This window comes from Arvicola amphibius, chromosome 9 (assembly GCF_903992535.2).
Source record: "Arvicola amphibius chromosome 9, mArvAmp1.2, whole genome shotgun sequence".
NCBI lineage: Eukaryota > Metazoa > Chordata > Mammalia > Rodentia > Cricetidae > Arvicola > Arvicola amphibius.
Genome location: NC_052055.2, coordinates 69219804 through 69242523, shown reverse-complemented (window position 1 = coordinate 69242523; position 22720 = coordinate 69219804). Strand labels below are relative to the sequence as shown.

At 48.8% G+C, this 22720-nt stretch overlaps 1 protein-coding gene across 1 annotated transcript; it reads left to right on the top strand.

Annotated features, from left to right (window-relative positions):
- The first annotated feature begins 3751 nt into the window (after positions 1-3751).
- Positions 3752-14213, top strand: Unc5cl (unc-5 family C-terminal like). Its single transcript, XM_038344298.1, has 8 exons — positions 3752-4136; positions 4561-4861; positions 6174-6436; positions 7040-7141; positions 7252-7319; positions 8134-8234; positions 8747-8860; positions 11157-14213. The coding sequence occupies exons 1-8, from the start codon at positions 3752-3754 to the stop codon at positions 11377-11379; spliced, it is 1557 nt and encodes a 518-aa protein (XP_038200226.1). The 3' UTR covers positions 11380-14213.
- The last annotated feature ends 8507 nt before the right edge of the window (positions 14214-22720 follow it).

The window sequence follows — 22720 nt, the reverse complement described above, 5'->3', positions numbered from 1 at the left end:
TCCCTTCAACTTTGGCTCCATTCCCTTCTTGGGATGGGGGAGGTGGAGATGGGGTGAAGGTTAAGTGAGTTTGGAAGAGTGGTCAGCTGGCCTCAGGCTTGAGCTGGGGGGAGTTGAGCTGCTGCAGGCGAGAGAGATCAACGGACAGGCTCCCTTGAGGCTCAGGGTGCTGTGGGAGTGTTATATGCTAACTTTCCAGGTGGGGCAGCTGGGCAAGGGGACCTGGTCCAATGGGGAGGAGGGAATTTGGACTCTGGTCTTTAGTGGGCCCCAAGAAGGCTGTTGTTATAGAAACAGAGAGGTTCCTCTCATTCCATTCTCTTTTATCAGCCATCTGGGCTGCCGGAGCCTAGGCGGGCAGGGCATAAATGTCATCACTTGCCCTGGAACCCGGAGATGCCTTTATTCCTTTTCAGCCCCTTTAGTTCCTCCTCCTGTCCACCTTTTCTCCTCCTCTTTTCTCTCGTTCTTGTTCTCACTTGTTTATTTTTATTTCGTGTACAGTGTTTTGCCTGTGAGTAGGATGTGCACCATGATCATGTGGTGCCCACAGCGGCCAGAAGAGGGTCTCAGTCATTTGGGACTGGAGTTACAGATGGTTGTGAACCCCCATGTGGGTGCTGGGAATCAAACCCAGGTCTTCTGAAAGCCAGTGCTCTTAGCTGCTGAGCCATCTCTAGCTTCTTTTTTTTCCCTTCTCCCCTTACTTCCCCCTCCGTTCCTTTCTTTGAGACAGCCTCATTGTATGTCCTCAAAGTCAGTCTTCCTGCCTCAGTCTCCCAAGTGCTGTTGTACAGAGCAGAACCATTTTTCTTTGCATTTGCTCCTTCTCCATCCATTGCCATTCTCTCTAGAAGTGGGACTGCAGAGATCTGGGAGCAAAGGAGGGGTGGGGCAAGCTCAAGGGGGGTGTGGATCGCTGAACTAGTCACTCCTGTACATCTCTGGTTCCTACTCCTCCCTCCATCCCTGCAGCAGGCAGAAAGCTCAGCTTCCTTACCCGTGAAGCGAAGGCACATGGGTGTACGACACAAGCCAAGCCACTTCTATCAGTTTTTCATAGTTGTAGTGCTACTAATAGCGAAAGCAGAAAAGGGAATGAGGAGGCTTACGAGGGAGCTTGCTTCCTTAGCCGACTCAGCTTCTGACCGCTGCCTGATTTACCTGTGGCCTTGCAGGTGGCCTGGCTAAAGAAGGTTGAGGCTCTGGCATCAAGGTTGTGTTTTAAGATAAAGTGAGCAATGTCCCATTTCCTGTGCACATCTTCAGTGAGGATGCAGGAAAAACAGGCCCCTCCCAGATCTCCAATGGTCATAGTGCAGAGGAGCGGCTGCCTGTCTGGCAGGGGCTGGAAAGGGAGTGAAGTCTTTGAAGGTCTTTAGCTGCAGGTGACTGGTGAAGAGGAGGGGATGCTGGGAGCCTTTCCAGTGAATGAAGAACTCATGAGATACAGAAGCCTCCTTGGAGGAGGACATCACGCCTCAAGGAATGCGGCTGTCAAATGGAGGAATGGTCAGGAGAGCCCTCAGTGAGCATGTGCCTTTGGCCTCACTCATTTCATGCTCTCTCAAAGGCCCCGCTAATTTTTTCTTCTTCCTCCTTTTCTCTCTTTTGCTTCCACTTGTAACTCTTGCTACCTTCGGACCTTTATGGCAGGTGGAGGGGCATGAGTAAACACATTTGGATAGTGCTGTACATCTACAGGTGCTTCCCACATGACCCCGTGCCATCCTCTTTAAGAAAGCGCAAAACCATAGGAATCAAGAAACCCCCTACGATCCCCCGAGGACAGGAGAGATGGCTTGATTGACAGTGTGCTTCCTGTGTGCAAATGAGAACTGAGTTGGATCCCTGGTACCCAAGTAAAAACGTGGGTGTAGTGGCTTGCATTAGTAATCTTGGCACAGGGGAGGAAGAGCTAGGTGGATGCCTGGGTTCTTGTTGGCCAGCCATCCAAGCCTCTTGGGCGAGCTTCAAGTCCTAGTGAGAGACCCTGTCTCAAAAAAAAAAAAAATCAAAGAAAGAAACAAAGTACAGAAAAACAACCCAAAACAGCCCAAGTCAAACCAACCAAGCAACCCACCAAACAAACAAAAAACAAGGTGGGGGCTGGAGAGGTGGCTCAGTGGTTAAGAACACTTGCTTCTCTTCCAGAAGATGGGCGTTTGGTTCCTCGCACCCATGTCAGGTAGCTTGCAACTGCCTTTAACTCTAGCTCCAGGGGGAATCTGATGTCTCTGGCTTCTGTGGGCACATACCTACATACACCCACATATGTACACACACACGCACACACACACATGCACACACATCCTGAAGAATGATATCCAAGGCTGACATCTGACTTCCACAGACATGTACATACACAATTACAAAGTTCATGCAAAGGAGATGCTTGTTGTGAAAAATCCAAGCCATGCGGAGACTTCCAGAATTCATTCCTGTATTCTCCAATGTCATGGTTTTCCATGGTGATTAATAGAGCGGGCTGAGAGTATATTCTTCCAGACTTTCACTAAGACATGAGTCGTCATGGAACGATGTGAACTATGGCAAGTCCCAGCTGAGCTGTGCTCTAGGGGTAAAGTACTCAGGGAGTTGGGTGTGAAATAGTTCACTAATGAGTTCATACCCATTGCCTGACAAAATACTATTTTGAATGTGTTGGATTAAATACAAATATTATTATTACTTTAAAATGTTTATTTTGATATTCCCATGTGTATGTATGTATATGTCTGTGTGAGTGCCTGTATGTGGGTTTCCACAGAAGTCAGAAGAGGGTGCTGGATTCCATGGAGCAGGAGTTACAGGCAGTTGTGAGCCTCCCAACATGGATGCTAGGGTCTGAATCTCAGATCTCTGCAAGAGTAGTGGATGCTTTTAACCACTGAGCAATTTATCTTTCCAACCCCTACTATCACTTTGTAATGTGGCCAATAAAATATGTCAAGTTACATAATTGACTTGTGTTTTTATGACATACACTATTGAAGACACCTCTCTATAGTTTCCATTCTCTCTCTCCTCTCCCCACCCTCTCTCTTACTCAGGCTCAAACCCAGGGCCTTGTGCATGCAGAGCGCTCTGCCCTCAGCCTATACATGTATTTTATATCAATCAGGTTGGAAGTTGCTTTTTTCCCTTATAGATTTTGATAAATGAGTGCTGATAAATTAAGATAGATATTGAGATGCTATGCCACCCAAGCTGGCTTCCAATGCAGGATCTTCCTGTTGCAGCCTCCTGATTGCTAGGATTATAGGCATGTACCTCTACTGGCTCAAAAGTAGATATTTGGATGGGTGAGGACATTGAGGTAAATTAAGCAATATGATAATTGTAATAGGTACAGTGACTGATATGGCCTTGAACTCATGTCCTCTAACTCAGAATATACGTTCTTTATGCCCAGGATTTACTTTGCTGACCTAGGTTGTGGAGAACTGTGGGAAGCTCTTTCTTTTGGAGACAGTTTGTAGCTCAGGCTTGCCTTGAACTTCAAATCTTACTACCTCACAAGGGCTGGAATTATAGATGTGTACCACCATGCCTAGCTCAGGAAAGCTGTTGAATTTGTGTGTGTGTGGACCTCCATGGGAGAGAGGGAAAAAGGGGGGAACATTCCTGTAGAGAAGTGAAGCGTTCGCCTCCACAAATTAGAGACTTAGTACGGCTCTACTCACTCTACCCACTTTCCCTGCAGGCCCTTGGCCTTGGCTGGTGCAGGGGTGTAGGCGTGACCAGGCAGATGAGCCCCCAGGACAGTTCTGTGTACCCTTTCCAGTTCCTTCTGTTGGTGGGGATACCTGTGGCCAGCGCTTTCCTTCTGCTTCAGTGCCTTCGCTGGCACTGTTCTCAGTGGCTGCCAGGAGACTGCAGGAATCCAGATGACCAAGAGGAGACCGTGTTCCCACCCACTCCATTACCAGAATATCAGCCCCCAAGGCAATGCCCGCCCCCGACACTACCGGAAGTGGCTGCGTTCTACCAGGAGCTCCACACGCCCACCCGGGGCCAGACCATCACCCGGAAGCTCATGCATAAGCTACTGGTGTATTCTGCTCGAGAGGTGGACCACCGTGGCGGATGCCTGATGCTGCACGACACAGGCATTTCTCTGCTCATCCCGCCAGGTAACGACTCCCAGCATCCTTCTTGGCAGAATCCTTCAGGCAGCAAGGTAGGTTACCCCATCTGAGCTCCACCCACAGATAACTTTGGATTTGGAAAACTGTATTTATAGTTTAGCCTTTTTGATTCCAAAGATAGATTCTCCAAAGATGAGTTTCCACATATCTTTCGGGACAGCTTCCCCGCAGGTGGAAATAAAATGCCTTGCTCTAAAAGACAGCCTTTGGCGACAAAGGAAGGCTGTGTGGTGTGGAAAGTCACACAAGTCCCCATCCGGGTGGCTGTGGCCGTGGAGGGAAATGGTGACTCTAAGTCAGCTCACGGTCGACTTCCTCATTCACACAGCCTCTCAGTGTTCTGCTGGGTGCCCTGCCCTCTCTGCCTGGCCTCGTGTGTTGGACTCACCTCAGCCCTTTGTCCCTCCAGGTGCTGTGGCAGTGGGTCGTCAGGAGAGGGTGTCCTTGGTTCTGGTGTGGGACCTGATGGATGCCCCATCATTGTCTCACAGACAGGGGCTAGTGAGTCCTGTGGTGGCCTGTGGCCCTCATGGAGCCGCCTTCCTGAAGCCTTGCACCCTCACATTCAAGCACTGTGCCCAGGAACCCAGTCAGGCCTGTGCCTACACCAGCAATACTTTCTTGCTGGATGCCAAGAACTGGAGGCGTCTGGGTCGGCCGGGGGCTTATACCTCCCGGGATGAGTGTCGTATCCTGCTCTCTCACTTCAGGTAGGCCTTGTCCGCTGGCCTGTCCCCTGTTCTGTGCCTCTCTCTCTCTCTCTCTCTCTCTCTCTCTCTCTCTCTCTCTCTCTCTCTCTCTCTCTCTCTCCCCCCTCTTGTCTTTGTGTCAGAACTGCTGCTCCTGTCTTCCTCTAGATGCTTCAGCAGTCTGTTAGAACCTTTGTGGCCCTCTCTCTCAGTCTGAGTCTGCTGTTCTAATGTCCACGGCAGTCATTTCTGTCATGGAAACCACATCTGAGACTGTGTCCCACTGCTCTCTGCCTATCTGGAGGCACCTGATTCAACCTATCCCTCTGACAAGTAGACACATCCAACCCACAGTCCGTACGGCCCAAATAGCTGTGAGCAAGTACCAACACAGAACTGTAGACTTGCCTAAAACACTGAGATTTTTTTTTTTTTTTGAAATTTAATTGTGTGGTTCTTGAGTGTGGCTGTGGACAACATCATTGTGTCTCCGTGTCAAAAGGTTGGACACACCTGTAGTGAGTTTGTCCCATGTCTGCACCTGTCCTTCATAGCTGCCTCTCTCTGCCCGTGCCCCACTGAGGGACCGCCCCCAAACTCTTAAGGAAGGGCAGGTTGCTCCTTTTAAGCTCACATCATTCCTGATCTCCATCTCTTGGGTCTGAGGTCCTCTGCTGTCCAGTTTCCTTGTCGCCCATCCCCCCCACCCAGAGGACCATGTGCAGGACCCCCTTCAGATTGTGGCTCCCCGTGATTAATTTGTCTCTGCTGCAGATAATACACACTAGCTTGCTTCCCCAGGAGGTGGCAGTCACTGTATTAGTCACCTCTCACTGCTGTGACAACCAAAGCAACCTCAGGAAAGCTACTTGGGCCCACGTTCCAAGGGTACAGGTCAACCATGGAGGCAGGGGCTTGGGGCATCTGGTCATGTTGCCTCTTCTGCCAAGTGTTAGAGAAAGGGGTAGCTGTTGCTGCATCATTTGGCTTCCACTCAGTGCAGGAACCCCATCCTGTCTGTCAGGGTGGGTCTTACCCCCTCAATAACTCATGAGAGAAACTCCCTCACTGACGTGTCCAGAGACTTGTGTCCATGGTGATTCCAGACCCTGTCAAGTTGACAGTTTTACCATCACAGCCACGATGGCCCACTCACTTCTTGACTCTTTAAGCCACTCAGTCTCTCAACTGGTCCTCCTTCTATACCTACTTAGAGTGCTCTCCTCACCTGCTCAGAGATCCCTTAGGTGACAGAAGCATGGAGGTAGGCACCTTGGGATCCTGGCCTTCCTGGTGCTTACGCATGGGCGTCTGTAACCATCTCCCTCCACAGCCTCTACACCTGCGTTCTGGAGGCACCCCTGGGTCAGACAGCCCGCAAGTGGCTGCAGCTGGCAGTGTTCTGCTCCCCGCTGGCACCCGGGCAGACCCACCTGCAGTTGCGTGTCTACTTCCTGAACAATACTCCCTGCGCCCTGCAGTGGGCTATCACCAATGAGCAACCCCATGGTGGACGCATGCGTGGGCCCTGCCAGCTCTTCGACTTCACTGGGGCCAGAGCAGACCAGTGTCTGAAGCTCAAGTACATCTCTGAGGGTGAGGGGGACCCAGGGGTGTGGATAGGGGTGGGGGTGGAAAGCTCCATGGGAGGGCAGGGTCGGGGCTTTCTTCCAGTCTTCCAGGAAATCATTTCCTGGATTTGGTTCTCCGCAGCCCTGAGAGAACCTCCTGGCTTTGTTTACATTCCTGTCTCCCACTGGGTCCTCGCCAGCCATCCTGGACTAGAAGGATGCAAGGCCAGAGGCTGGAAGCGAGAGAACCTTGGATTGGGAATTATGTTCTGAGTTTCCTTTCCTGCTGGGGCTCTTCTTAAGGCTGGGGCTGCTGATGGTGTTTCTGGAATCCTCTGTATAGTTCTGGACAGGAGCATCTCTGGGACATACAACTGCTTTAAGAGGTGGGGTAGAGAACGGGAGGATGAAGGAAGACTAAAGGGCTGCATGCGTGCGTGCATGCATGCATATAGTATGGAGACACAGGCATAGGAACAAGGCCAGTTTGAGGTACCACTTAAGATCTTGGATTTCCATTGACTTGAGACCCTTCTGTCCCTTGTCTTCATGATGCCCCTCCACAACCTCCTTAAAGACTTGTGGATGGCCTTGTGCTCAAGGGCTGTTGCTTCTGTCCTCTCCCCAGGTTGGGAAAACGTGGATGACAGCAGTAGCCAGCTGGTTCCTCACCTTCATATCTGGCATGGAAAGTGCCCCTTCCGTTCTTTCTGCTTCCGGAGAAAGGCAGGTACGCCAGGAGCCCTCGCCAGGAGCCCTGCTCACTTCCTGCTTGTCCCTCCCAGCGCCCTATTCTACAGCCCCACTCTCTGCTCTTACCCATCTTGCTTCTCTTTGTAGCCAATGAGAATGAAGACTGCTCGGCAGTAACCAATGAGATCATTGTCACCATGCACACCTTCCAGGATGTGAGTTGTGCAGGAGCATAGAGGGAGGGCAGGACCTGTGGAAGGTCTGGGCAAGGGAGAAGGGTCCAGCAGGCAGTGAGTAGGGACCTAATTACAAAACAAAGTAGCTGAAGAGTGCATTTGCCATAGAGCTACCGTGCCAGATCTTGAAGGGACGTAGACCAGCTGGCCCCTACTTACGCTCCATCTTTGAGCACTTTTTACTGATGGATGGATGGATGCGTTAGAAGATTAGAAGATTCAAATCCTACATTAGCTTTTTCTCCCAGCTCAGGACAGCCAGGGCATCTGGAAGACCTGGCCTTGTCCGAGGTCCCCATCTGTCTTCAATGGGAATGACTAGAAACGGGGACGTGAGCGGTGGAAAGGAGGTTAGCTATCTCCCCACTCCCCACGGAAGCAGAGAAGAGACCAGCATGTCAGGTCTGAGAGTCTTTGGAAAACCCAAAGTAGCATCTTGCAGGATGGGGGCAGACACCACACACTGTCATTTGGGAAGGACAGTTGGAGGTCAGTCTCTCTGTTAGTTGGTGGTGTCCTTGTCTTGCTCGTGCCTTCTGGCAGCTTAGGATGCATCCCGTGTGGTTTTTATTGTTCGCAGGGGCAAATCTAAGTCTGTGGAGGTTCTGAAGTTTGGAGTCAGAGGGTGCAGGGTGCTGTGGGACAGGGGAGGGATGGGAGAGTAGAGGCTGTACATTCTGGTTCCAAGGCTGTGGCAGGTTGAAGGAAGGTCATGAGGAATGCAACGGGGCCCCTTGAGGGAGGAGTTTCTCATGACCCCTGAGTGTGTTCCCTGTCCCTGTTGGTGATTCAGGGCTTGGAAGCCAAGTACATGGAAATCCTCAGGTTCCAGGCCTCAGAGGAAGAGTCCTGGGCGGCACCACCTCCTGTCTCTCAGCCTCCCCCATGCAATAGGTGAGGTGAAGGTGGCCCCACTGTTGTCTGGGGGTGTTTGGCAGTCCTGCCTCAGCATCCCCAGAAGGTAATGGAATGGGGAACGTCAGAGTTCCTTTGTGTGTGTGTACGCATGTGTGTGTGCATTCATGTGTGTGTTCATGTATGTAGGTGTGTGAAAGCACGTGTGTGCATGCACATGGAAGCCAGTGGTGAACCTTAGGTGTTATTCCCCAGGAGCCATCATCTTGTTTTTGAGATTAAGTCTCTCACTGGGACTTGGAGCTCTTGGCCACTAAGTCCCAGGAATCTGCTTTTTGGGACTTGGAGCTCTAAATGGCCACCAAGCCCCAGGGATCTGTCTGTCTCCCTCTCTCCCATGCTCAGGTCACAAGTACATGCCACCAGACTTTTTATGTGGGCGCTGGTTGTTGGACTCAAGACCTTGTGATTGTGTGGCAGCAGATTGAACTGTCTGCCCAGCCTTTGGTCTCTGAGCCTTCCTTTTGTAAACAACCTGTTCCCCGCTACAGGCTGCCCCCGGAGCTCTTTGAGCAGCTGCAGATGCTGTTGGAGCCCAGCAGCGTCACTGGGAATGACTGGCGTAGACTGGCCTCCCACATGGGGCTGTGTGGCATGAAAATCCGGTGAGCAACCAGGGAAGTCAAAGGGAGGCTGGGCTGGCGTGACTTCAGGACATTCCGGGAACTGGACCACAGACAAGGAGGTGACTTGAAAGCCTAGTGAATCTTCCCGCCTGAGTTCCTTTGGAAGGACAGCTGTTTCTGCCAATTCTACATCCTTAAAATTCAGAGTAACTGTTATCAGAAGCTCAGGTCTGTAAACCAGTCACCTGCTTTTCCTGTTTCCCAAGAAATTGGGAAACAGAAATTGATAAAAATAGATTTAGTTCCAAACTGGGGAAAGAAAGACTCTAATTGCTTACAACTGCCTTACAATTTAGTCAGGAGGCAAAGGCCAGAAGACAAGAAGACCTGGTTCTCGGGACAGTTCTTCTCTCTCTCAGGGACTGAGGGGGTGACTTGTCCCCAGTGTCTCAGCCCTCTATACCAGAGACAGCTTTGTTTTAATTATTTTTAAAGTACAGGAAGGAAGAAAATGGGAGCAGGCATTAAGATTCCAGTTTTTGTAAGAGAGCCTCAGGGGTTGCTGGGATACTGGTGTGAAAGCCCCCGCCCCATCTGTGTGTCTGAGCCTGGCCAAGCTCATTGTTCCAGTTCATTCCTTGGGTAGGCATAAAGTGGCAGCCTTTTGTATGTTCTCTGTGGAAGTCAGCTTCAAGTTCACACTCCTGTGTATCTGTTATATGGATTTTGTAAGTGAAAAAAAGTAGCCATAGTTTTACAGTTGACGAGAAGGGCACAGGTGCCTCAGTAGAATTTAGAATACCTCACTCCCTCCCCAGGATGCCAAACCCATCCGTCCAGCCCGAGGTCAGTTATATGATGTCTGTCTCATAGTAGGCGTGCAATAAATATTTCACAAGAAATGATACAAGTCACTGATGCTAGTGTGCGCTCTCCACATTGTGGCCCAAGGCATGGAAAAGCAGATTACAGGATGATGTGTGTACAACACGGAGCTGGAAGCCTGCCTCTTGTTAACACAGGCAGTGTAAGCAGGCACAGTGGCGGTGCGGCTGGGGCCCCTGCCAAGAAGCTCACAAAGGGCTGGGTAGAAGAACAATTCTGTGTAGGTCCCAGGAGCCCAGGCTTGAAGGCAGTGGTCAGGGATGGGCAAGCGAGAGTCAGACCCTGGAGGCAGTTGTTGGGTGCCTGTCTATGTACCACTAAGCTTTGGAACACAGTGTGAAATACGTTTTCACCTCCTAGGAGTACAAATGATCTATAGCAAGGGCCTTGAGAACCCGAGAACAACAGCAAGTTTCCCTTGTGCCCTCTGTGTGTGCTCAGTATTGCGGAACACTGAAGAGAGACACACGCAGTTGAAGCAGGAATAGCTGGGTCTGGCCAGAGGGCTGCAGAATGGAGAGTCAGAAAAGATGTCAGAGAGGGGACCATGGAGAGTCAGTCACTCTAGCAGTGAGGAGCAGCTGAGGTGCAGGGGGACAGGCTATGCAAAGTGGCGTGGGCATGGGCCCAGAGACAGGAGGCTTAGAGTGGAAGGGGGCAAGGACAGGTCGGAGAAGCAGGACATCCCCAGTGGTGGAGGAGTGAGGCAGTCAGCAGTTAGAGATTGTAAAAGAGATTCTACAAGGTTCCCAAACAATGACGGGTCATCACAGAAACTATGCATGAGACACAACACGAAGTCCTATGTCTACTTAAAGCGTGAATTTTTCCATTTTGTTTTTTAACATGTGTGATTCCCAAGTGTGAAATTTGTAGGTAATACTTGTCTCAGTTTGACTTTTCCATTGCTGTGATAAAACACCATGGCTAAAATCAACTTTGGAAGGAAAGGGTTTATTTGCTTATTCATGACATTCCATCATGAAGGGAAGTCAAGGCAGGAACTGAGGCAGAAGCCATGGAGGAATGCTCCTTACTGCCTTTCTCCTCATGGTTTTCCCAAGCCTGCTTTATTGTACCATCCAGAACCATCTGTCTGGGGGTAGCATCACCTGTAGTGAGCCAGACCCTCTCATATCAATCATTAATCAGGAAAATGCCCCCAAAGATTTGCCTCTGAGCAATCTGATGGGGCATTTTCTCAGTTGGAGTGTCCTCTTCCAGATGACTGTAGTTTGTGTCCACTTAACAGCAAGCTAACTAGGACACTGCTGTCATAATGCCAACCGGTTGGACAATCTCAGATGCTGTCTCATGCAAGATTTCAGCTTAGTAACAGGAACCTGAGGCACAAGAGGAGTGGAACCCAGGGGAGCGGTGCAGGGTGGGCCTCATACTGCTCCTTAGTTTCCCCACTTTCTTCTCACTGTTCCCTGTCCCATGGATACAGGTTCTTGTCCTGCCAACGCAGTCCCGCCGCAGCCATCCTGGAGCTGTTCGAGGAACAGAATGGCAGCCTGCAGGAGCTTCACTACCTCATGACCTCCATGGAACGGTTGGACTGCGCCTCCGCCATCCAGAACTACCTGAACCGAACTCCTCGGGGCAGCCCAGCCACAATGCACGGAGGCGTCTGGGAGAACTGTGGCCTGCAGCTGGATGAGAAACTCTAAGCATGCCCTGCGGGGCCTCGTGGGGTGCTGCAGCAGGCCGGGTCATGCCTATGAGTTCAGGGTCATTGGCACAGCCTCGGGTGGACCGAGCTGGAACCCCCAGCGAGGCTAGACTGCCTTGCCACCAGCCCTGCATCAGTACCACTATCCTGTTGGCCAACTTTGTCTTGAGTGCAGGTTCCCTCCTGGTCAGTAGAGGGCGCAGGAGTCTGGGAGATGGCCACAACCCAGTCAGCTTCCAAAATGCTGCTTTATTTTCTCGTGGACGGCCAGGTGGCCCTGCAAACACACTGAGATAGAGACTGCTCAGTCCACAAGTATTCACGGAGCACTGAGACTCAGCACCAAGCAGGAATCATGGGGAATGTCGGCTTCTTTGATCTTGTTCTGGAGTCTGTTCTGCCGAATTGATATGCACTCACCGTCAGCTGAGCCGCAACATTCTAGAAGTACCTTCCTAAGGTTAGGGAATGCGGTGGGTGTGGAGCTGTGCTTAGCTTTGAGTTGAGAAGGGAGGGCGCTGAGGTGGGCCGGAGCAAAGAGTAGTCTCCAGAGAGGATCATGGGAGATATCTTTGGGTGGGGCTTGGAGAATATGGTGGGTGCACAGAGAACCAAGAGTGAGTGTGTTGGGCTGCCTTAAGGAGCTCACCTGAGGGGTGTGAGGAGGTTGGCAGAGGGTTCAAGGCCAGATCTAGAGAAGGGTAGTCATACCTACTGGCCTCGTGCTCCTGTCCCTTCATGTCTTCCCATGGAGGTCATTCTCTGCCACTGTCTCTCTCAACACACACACACACACAGACACACACACACAGAGGCACGCACACACAAACACACAGACACACACATAGAGGCACACACACACACACACACACGAAGCTGAGAAGCATTCAGGGTGCTCAGGGCTTCACACTGCTTTGTCTCTCTCTAGTTATGGACGCCCCCCCCATCTTTGTGTGCTTTTTTTTTAATTAAAACAAATCCCCCATCACTACCTCAGGTGAGTGTCTCAGAACTAATGCTGATGTCAAGACTCCTGAAAGAGCCTCAACTATTCGGGGAGTGAATGAGCACAGATTCCACCTCCTCCCCCGCCAGATCAAGGTCTCCTTTAAGGCCAGGAAGTAAAGACTGGAGATTAAAGGACACTCCACCCAGTCAACAGTTCTGGCTATTAATATTCTTGGTTCCCAATAGTTTTGTTAATTTGTCCAAAGACAGACAATCTCTCTGGAAAGCCCTAACAATTCACTTCCACATTTAAGTAAAATTTTGGTACTTTTAAATAGTGAGTAATATTAGTAAGACATGAAAATGCCTTTCTTCTTAACTAAGTTTTGTCAAGACTGATAACTTTGCATATAGGTATGACTTTTAATACAATTTTAAAATTTCCATTATATTCTGTGTAGATATGTGTATATGTGAGTGCAGGTGTCAGCGGGGGGTGGGGGGCAGAAGAAGCCATTGGCTCCCCTGGAGCTGGACTTTGTGAGCCATCTGGCCAGGGAGCTGGGAACTGAACTCTGGTCCTGACCACTGAGCTGTCTCTCCAGGCTCCAGTGACCTTGGATGGTAACAGTGTATGGATGAGTATTCTGCAGTGCACTTCTGGGATGAAAGCAGACCAGTACCAGGCAGCTCAGTTCTCCTTCTTGAAGCAGAGCTTTAGGATTTGGGCCCTTCCGGTCTCTCCCTGTTCTTTAAGCCTCAATTGTTGCCTTCTGCCCTTCTTCTCCCTTCTCTCACACCACTGCTGATCTGTCCGAGTCGGTGCCTTGGCTCAGAATTGGCCAGCAAAGGGCACTTTCCCCCTCCGTCCCCCACAGCTTCTTCTCTGCAGGCCAATCAAAGGCATCCTTGGAGTCCTTTCTGGAACAATTGATTTTATATAGCAAACAGAAACCACAGGGGTTACAGGAGAGGGGGATTGTGGGAGTTCTGATTCCCATCATGGGAGAGAATGCTTTCTGGCATGTGTTAAGGTTTGCTAGAGGGACAGTAGTAAAGATCTATCTATCTATCTATCTATCTATCTATCTATCTATCTATCTATCTATCTATCTATCTATCTATCATCGATATAGATACAGATATAGATATAGATACACTTTAAAATGGTGCTTATTAGATTGACTTATAGAATATGAACTGAAAAGTCCAACATGGCTGTCTTCACATCAAAGAGACTGAGACTGGCAGCTGCTTAGTCCACATGGCTGGATTCCTTAGCAATCCCAGTTTGTGCCAAAGGTCTAGAGGATTCCTGGAAAATCACTAGTCTTCTGTGCACATTGGAAGCCTAAAGAGAGGAATAGGGAACTGGGGTTTGATACCAGTAAAGAGTTGCCACTGTCACTACAATGGGGTTGAGAAACTTTCCAGCCAGGGTGAAGGCAAACAGGCAAAGGGCCAAGCTTTTTCTCTTGGTCTTTCCTTTTATCTGTCACCGGAAGGTACTCCCCAGGCTCTCACATGTAGGGTGGATCTTTCCCACTCCATATAAGAAAATCAAAGCTAACCTTACCTCACAGGCCTGCCCAACAGTTTGCATTTGAGCTGACTCCAGATCCAGGCAAGCTGACAACCAAGATTAGTCAATCAGGCTGCCTAGGACAGCTTCTCAGAATGGGTTTCCAGGGCAGATAAAAGGATGCCTGGATGTCGCGGGACAGGTACAGGCTACATGGTTCCCACCTGACTAGTATATAATTCTGGTAACTAAAGTCAAGAGAAGGTGAACGGTAGTGGGTGCCAGAAGACCTAATGCTTTGCCCTAACATTTGAGCTGACCAGAATGGGGCCTTTCCACCCTCAGAGCCAAGCAAGAGTAGAAGAGGCAGCCGGGCGGTGGTGGCGCAAGCCTTTAATCCCAGCGCTCGGGAGGCAGAGGCAGGCGGATCTCTGTGAGTTCGAGACCAGCCTGGTCTACAAGAGCTAGTTCCAGGACAGGCTCCAAAGCCACAGAGAAACCCTGTCTCGAAAAAACCAAAAAAAAAAAAAAAAAAAAAAAGAGTAGAAGAGGCCTACCAAGGACCTTTGAGTCCACAGTCTGGGCCGAGATGTCACACAGTGACCCTGTCTCAGGGAGCTACTTCCCTCTTGAGCATTGACTTTACTAAAACCTCTTGGTGGCTACATGAGGCTTCTCTTCCCACCCTCCCTTTGATAGGTCACCAGTCTGGTCCTGAGAAACAAATTCGTGACTGCTCTCCTGAGTGTCACAGAGGCCTTGTCTTGCTCCCATGGGCAAGGGTCTGGGGGTAGACAGGGGGAATCACAGGGTGGGGTGGAGTCGGTGCCTCCAGGGCTCACAGGTAAGCCTGTCTCAGAGCGCGGGGGATAGCACTGAGGTTCAGATCTTTGTCATCCAGTTGAAATACAGTGAGAGCCACGTGCACGCATTCACATTTCCTAAGAGTCGCTTCAAAAATGTAAAAAAAGGGATGCTGAGACGGCTCAGAGGCCCTTGCTTCCATGCTGAGACGGCTCAGAGGCCCTTGCTTCCAAGCTTAACCTTAGCTCATACCTAGGACTCATCTGGTGGAAGGATGGGACAGATTCCTGCAGGTTGTACACACACAGTGGCAACTCCCTTCCCCTGGAAATAAATGTAATAAAATTTTTGATGTAAAAAGAGGCACGTGACATCAATTTGGATAATATATTTTGTTAAATCTAATATATCCAGGTTATCATTTCCACATTCAAAAATTAATGGTGTATTTACATTCTTTAGAAGTTTACTATTTTAAAAATTAATTTGTGTGTGTGTGTGAGAGAGAGAGAGAGAGAGAGAGAGAGAGAGAGCGCAGGTGTGTGTGGGATAAGTGGACAACTCTTGGGAATTGGTTCTCGCCTTTCGCGGAGGATTCTGGGGCTTGAACTCAGGCCATCAGCCTTATGCAGAGAGCTCTTTACTTACTTCGCCTCCTCACTGGCCCTAATTTATTGTCATTGCTGCTGTGTGCTTTCTGTGTGTGAGGCATTTTTCACCGACCTTTATGTGAGCTCCAGGCCCTGCGCTCAGGTCTCTGTGCTATGGAGAGAAGAACCTCTGCCTGCTAAGCCGACTCACTGGCTCATGGGCACATTTCAGATTATTCTTCATATTAAATGCCTGGCATCTGGGATGCATTTCACAGTTACAGCATATTTCTACCTGTACACCACTGTAGTTTCTACCCGCAATGTCTCTGCAGAGCCCACGCATTACGGGCTTCGTCCCCAGTGTGTCTTGTGCTGCTGAGAGTGAGGTAATGGAGCCTTGGGGAGAGGGAGCCTAGTTTCGGGAGTTAAGTGTTTGGAGAGAACTCAAGATAAGATTTATCATCTTCTTCCTTGCCAGTCTCTTTGCTTTCCAGTCACCATGAGGTGCCCTCCCACATGTTCCTGCCATGATGCTCTGTGCTGTCACATGGCCAAAGCCACCCCATCGGACTTATTGGCCATGGCTAGGACATTTGAAACTGTGAGCCCAAATCTTCCTTCCTTCTCAAGAATTTTGGCATAGTGACAGAAAGCAGCCAGTGTTTGTTAACTAGTCATTTGAAATATTGGAGATGTATTTAGCGCTCATAAAACTTATAACTGAACAAAGTACACTCACATACATCAAACAGACTGCAAGTTTAAAAAAATTCTTACAAAATAAAATTAGAAATTTTTCTTAAATTTAAATTTACTGAAACAAGGTAAAATGAAAATTTATTTCTTCAGTTGTGCTAGCTACATCTCAAAGGCTAAGTAGCTATGTCTAGATAGTGGGTGCTGCTACTCTATAGGACAGTATAATCTTGATTATAGATTCAGTAGAGTAAAATTTTATAGTGTGCTCGGACATCCATCCATCCATCCATCCATCCATCCATCCATCCATCCATCCTTACATCCACACATCCATCTGCCCACCCACCTGTCCACCTACCCATAAATGCCCATCCATGCATATCCATTTATTCATCCATCTATATCCATCCACGTATACATCTTACATTTGCTGAGTATCTACCTTATCTTAAGCCCTGCATGTGATATGGTGATAAAAAGTCAATAATAAAGAGTGCCCTGTTTTCCTAGAGTCTCAGGGATGGTGGGAATCAGAGGGAAGGCACTGTTCTTGCGTGCTTCCTGCATTAAACTCAAGAATAAAATGGAGAAGATTAGTAAGTACCTAGCAAAAGCTGCAGGAGACTTGAGAAATAGCATAGTTGGTAAAGTGCTTGCCTTGAAAATATGATGACTGAGGTTGATCCTCAGAGCCCAAATTTTAAAAAGCTGGGTAGAGTGGCACATGCTTGGGTGGTACATGCACTGGGGGGTGGGTAAAGGAGGACCCCTGGGGTTTGCTGGCCTACCAGCCTAGCTGCTTGGTAAATTCCAGGCCAGCAAGAGAACTTTTCTAAACAAGCAAACATGCTAGACAGCATCTTAGGAGTGACATACAAAGGTGTCCTCTGGCCTTCCCACATACAGAGACATACACAAAGGTCACCAGTGTTGGTGAATTAAATTTATGCTCTCTTCCAACACCACATACCTCGTACCTTCTTGTGTTTCAGAGACTCAGAGACTGAGAATATAAACTATACTTCTTAGACATTCTGGCAACCAACTGAACTCAGGCAGGACTGATTCACAGTTAAATTCTCTCTCTTTCCCTTCCTCCCTCCATTTCCCTCTTTCCGTGTGTGTGTGTGTGTGTGTGTGTGCGCGCGCGCGTGCGTGCGTGCTGGGAGTGCAGAGCAGAGCAGGACATGAAACACTTATTAGAGGAGCTCAAAGTTCAACTTACATGTATTCTTTCATTGCTTCCTGATGTTTGTGAACTCTGGAGGCTCCACAATATATTGTTTATACTTTAACTAATCAGAGATGGATTATATAGGCTACAGTGAAGGCCCCTGTCCAGTGTGCCATCAGTCTTTCCCTGTTTAGGCCGTCCTTTAGCCTGCATCACCCTCTTCCCTTCTGGCAGATAAAGTCTCAATGGGTCTGTGAGATCTTGGAAAAGTATGAAGAGAAAGAGTAGCAGACAAAACAAGAATACAGTCATCCTGGCTGGGAGGTGGCTAATCACTTAAGAGCACTTGCTGTTCTTTCTGAGGATCCAAATTTGGTTCTTAGCACCCACATCAAATGGCTTATAACTTATTGTAACCCCAACTCCAAGAGAACCTGAGCATCTCTTCTATCTTCTGTGGGCACTGAACTCAAGTGATATATACTCAACATAGACACACCCACATACACACAAAACACAAGACAAACCTTTGAAAACTATGATAATCCTCTGTTATCTAAGGGATTTCACACTGTAGCCCAGGCTTGCCTCAGACTTGTAGCAAATCTCTTTCTTCATCTCCCGATTGCTGGAGTTACAGGTGCAAGATCTAGAGTGCTTTCTAATGAGATACATTGCCTTTTAATTTTTTAAATTTAATTTATGTGTCTGGGCGTTTTGCCTGTATTGTGTGTTTGTGCACCATGTATATCTATGCCGGAGGAGCCAGAAGATGGTATCGGATCCCCTGGAGTTATAGATGGCTGTAGGCACCACTATGGGTCTGGGAACAGAACCCAGGTCCTCTGGAAGAGCATCCAGTGCTCGTAACCACTGTGCCCTGTCTCTCGCCTGCCATTTATCTTTTAACAAGCCTTACATATCTGTGTTAATTCATTTTCTTAGTATCTATCAGAGTGCTTACTTTGTGCTTAGCATCATGGTGGGCTTTCTTTTATTTTCTTATCCACAGGTGATCTTTATCATGCTGGTTTTAATCTCATCTACACTAGTTTCTTATCAGTAGAGACGTTACAGCTTCTGGAAAAACAACATCAACAACAACAAAAAACTAACATACATCTTAGTTGGTTATAGAGATATTATCTCAAGGACAGGAATATTAGTAGTCAGCCCGCAGGTGAGACCAGGAAAGACAGCATCAGGGAGGGCGAGTGATGCTGGGAAGCTGTGGAGTGTGAAGATGGGATTGTAAACAAGTCCTTAGCGGGGTAGAGTGGAGACGGAGTGGACCTCCGGTGCTGGGAATCTCAGGTAAGTGAGCATAAACATGCATCTAGGACATCTAGGTGTGGTGATGCACATCTCTGAGCCTACCCCTCATGACGCAGAGGGCACACCTCTGAGCCTACCCCAGAGGACGCAGAGGCATTCGGACTTTTGTGAGTTTGAGGCCAGCTTGGTCTAAAGGGTGAGACCTGGTCTTAAGAAATAAAACTGAAAAAAAAAAAAAAAAGAAAAGAAAAAAGCCGGGCGGTGGTGGTGCACGCCTTTAATCCCAGCACTCGGGAGGCAGAGGCAGGCGGATCTCTGTGAGTTTGAGACCAGCCTGGTCTACAAGAGCTAGTTCCAGGACAGGCTCCAAAGCCACAGAGGAACCTTGTCTCGAAAAACCAAAAAAAAAAAAAAAAAAAAAAAAAAAAAAACTGAAAGTGTCCAAGAGAGAAGGTGGCATTGGTTGTCACAGCTGTCTTGTTGCCTCTGGGTTTGGGTTCCCCAAAGTCAGACTGCGGTCACTCTGGCTGAAGAGACCATCTGGTGTCGTTTGGATCTCAAGTGTTCTGCAAGAGGATCCTGTGTAGAAGTCTTGCTTCTCTACAAAGTGGTATTCGGAGGTAGGGCTGCTGGGAACTGATTGTATTGCGAGGGCTCTGACCTCAACAAAGGAGCTGTAGTGTGATGACGTAATCGGGAGGTAGTGAGAAGAGGTGGGGCTCGCTGGAAGAAGTAGGTCACTGGGACATTCCCTGGACAAATGTGCCTTGTGCTGGTCCCTTTGTGTCTCTCTCTGCCTCCTGTCCCCCATGAGCCACGTCACTCCACCACTTGACCCCATTGAGATGCCCTACCTCACCATGCGTGGGTCCAGAAGAAATGGAACCAAGGCCTCTGAAACCAGGAGTCAAAATAAGTTCTGCCTCCCTGAAGGTGTATGATGCTTAGTGGGACTGTCAACCTGGCAGGACCCCCAGGTGTCTGCGTTCGCTGTTGAAGCTACCTAGCCAGTGATAATTATGTTACAGTTGTCTGGACAGCCTAACCAGGCTGATTGGTGGCCTGGGTGGTAGCTCTTGAGAACAATGGAAATGGGACTGCAGAGATGACTCCCTGGCTAAGAGTGCATGCTATTCTTGCAGAGGACCTGAGTTCGGTTCCCAGGACCCATAACCAGCTGTATCTCCAGCTCCAGGGGACCCTGAAGCCCTCTTCAGAGGCACTGCACTCGCGTGTGCACACATGCACAAACAGATCCACACACAGACACAGAGATAAAACTAAAAATATAACGATGGAGGTGTGCTTACCTGGCTATTCCAGAGCCTGCAGGGTGGTTGTTGTTGTTGTGGTCGTGGTGGCGGCAGCGGCAGTGGTGGGATCCTAAGCCTGGACCACAGGTGTTTAATGAACCTTGACACACTCTCTCTTTGCTTACGTTCTCTAGAATTAGCTTCTCTTGCATGGAACCAAGAACTGTGCATTGATACCCTGTAACTTTACACATAAGCCATGAAATAGCCCAGGTTCTACCTCAGCTATTGTCTTGTTCTGTTGCTGTGATAAAGTAGTTGACAGAAGCAACTTAAAGGAGAAAGGGTTTATTTGGCTCACAGTTCAAGGTGCAGACCACCATGGTGGGAAAGACACAGACGCAGGAGCTTGAAGCTCCAGTCAGGAAGCAGACAGAGAAGGATGCTGCTGCCCAGCTTCCTCTCTCCACTCTACAGGTCAGGATCCAGTCACAGGGGACAGTCTTCCCGCTTCCCCACTACATCACCACAGCTGGGCTTACCCTCCCCAGGCATGCCCAGAGGCCATCTACCGCGGGACTCTTGATTCTGTCAAACTGATGAATAACAGTGGCCATCACAGTTGCCCTCCAAGTTAGTGGCCAGTATTACCATTTCCCACCATCTTTATTGTCAGGAGTCAGGGTAATTTTGCATATGGACTTTTGGGATGCTGCTGTTGGCTGAATGTCTGATGGAATATCCATATCCATGGTGACCCTCTCTGGCTTGTCTTTTGACTCCAGTTGTGGGCCCTAGTCTTGGATTCCCTCCATGGACGTTGTGAGAGTTTCTGAGAGCAGTGTGATGATGACATTCATTCCCAGATGTTAGACAGCTGTGAGCTCTGGTGTGGAACCACTCTCTGCCAGGCAAGTCAAGAGCGCCTTTCCTCTCATGTTGTTTGCGTGTGGAGGTGCTAACTTTTATTCTTTTTTCAGTCTGCCGTGTTGAAATACATATACATTATGAAGTGGCTAAGTAGAGGTAATTAACACGCCTTACGTCACGTGCTGATGTCTTTGTGATGAGAGCACAGAATCTATTACCTTCAGAGGTTTTCAAACACAACATGGCTGTTGTTAAGTATATTGGAGGAAGGTTCTGTTACTCCCTGAGGAACCTGGAAACAGTGCTGTTGAATTATTTTGTACAAATATGAATAGTCCAAGGTTAGAGAGATGACTCAGTGGTTAAGAGTACTGCCTGTTCTTCCAGAGGAGCCAGGCTCAATCCCCAGAACCTATGCAGAGTCTCACAGCCACCTGCAATTCCACAGGGGATCTGATGCTCTTTTGTGACTTCCACAGGCAGCAAGCAAACACACAATACAAAGATATACATGTAGAAAAAGCACTCATACACATAAAATAGAATAAATTAATAAAAGATTTGTGTTATTTTTTGCCTTTTATAAATGTGTGTGTATATGTGTGTATGTTCGCACATGTATGGGTTCACACACATGTGTAGGCTATCACAAGGGTCATTCCTCTACCTTGTTACTGGTACCTTGTTACCAGTTGCCGTCTACTCTTATATATTTCTTCATTATTTATTTATTGGTTTATTGGTTGCTTTTAGAGAAGGATCTCTCATTGGCCTAGAACTTGTCAAGAAGGCTGTTCTGTCTGACCAGAGAGCTCCTAGAACCCACCCTCTTCCACCTCCCCAGGGTTGGGATCAGTGCTTGGCATCACACATAGAGCTTTTTTAAAGCATGGGTTCTGGGAGTTAACCTCCACTCCTCACACTGGCAAGCCTAGTGCTTTACAAGCCAGCTATCTTCCCAGTCCCCAGGGTGTATCTCGGCCCCTGTTTCCCAATAGAAGAACCCTACAAGGCAAGCAGAGCAGATTGTAATGTCCCATTTTGTGAGTGAGGAGACTGAGGCCTGTGGCAGTTCATGTGGCAGCTGGAGATGGCCAGGGAGCAGACAGGCTTGGGCTTCCGTCCTGGGTCTTCCCTTCCCATTGGCGTGGCCTTGACTGGGTTGCCTTTCTGTGTGCAGGATCTGAATCTGCCCGTCTGACAGCACCATAGCAGTGCCGTCCTCAGTCCCCAGGGAGGTCCTGGTTGAAAGAATGGGTGGATGTGATGTACTGAACATGGCACCTGGCACGTCATAAGCACTCGGAAGCAGGCGAGTGTGACAAGTACTCGCTCCGATGACAGATTATATATTTCAGTAATTTGCACAGCATGTTAGTTGTATTTACCAGTGAACACACTCTCCAGGCCCTGGAAGCCAGAGGACTTCCTCCTCCTCTAACCTGCTTCCCCGTAGCTCCTCCTGCCCATGAGCTCATGCCTCCCCTTACTCCTTAGGTGTTGTGTATCAGCCAACACTTGAAGAATGCAGGTGTGTGACTGTTCAGGCGCTCCCGGAAGCAGCTGAAGTGCTATAGATCTCCAGGAAAGCTTTGAGTGAGCACGTGCTAGCTTGATCAGAAATCAATGGGGAATCAATGAGTGGATACATCTTGGGCAGCCATGCACGCATGTGTGCGCACACACAGACACACTCACAATCTTTGCAAATTCCTTGTAGTCCATCTTTAGAAAAATGTTTATCCAAAGCCCACACCTTGTACAAAGCCAATGCCCCAAAGGGCAACTTCATTGGTGGATATGTGGGGGATCTCTTAGATCAAACCAGTCCAAACACCTAACAGTCCCTCAGAGCTTACCAGATACCCTGTCTCTTGAGGCTCCTTCCAAGAGAAAGTTAAGGACTGAGGGTCAGAGTTATTTTCAATATTGTATGTATTTTGTGTGTGTGTTGTGTATTGTGTGTGTGAGTGCACACACCCATATGGAGGTGAGTGGTTGGTGTTGGATGTTGTATGCATTTTGTGTGTGTGTTGTGTATTGTGTGTGTGAGTGCACACACCCATATGGAGGTGAGTGGTTGGTGTTGGATGTTGTATGCATTTTGTGTGTGTGTTGTGTATTGTGTGTGTGAGTGCACACACCCATATGGAGGTGAGTGGTTGGTGTTGGATGTTTCCTCTTCACTCTCCACCTTATTT

What these genes read in the sequence shown, in the direction of transcription:
- Unc5cl (XM_038344298.1), top strand. Translation starts at nt 3,752, where the DNA reads ATGAGCCCCCAGGACAGTTCTGTGTACCCTTTCCAGTTCCTTCTGTTG. An exon ending in ATCCTGCTCTCTCACTTCAG is followed by an intron (nt 4,862 to 6,173) that starts GTAGGCCTTGTC and finishes CTCCCTCCACAG; the next exon opens with CCTCTACACCTGCGTTCTGG. An exon ending in CTGTGTGGCATGAAAATCCG is followed by an intron (nt 8,861 to 11,156) that starts GTGAGCAACCAG and finishes CCATGGATACAG; the next exon opens with GTTCTTGTCCTGCCAACGCA.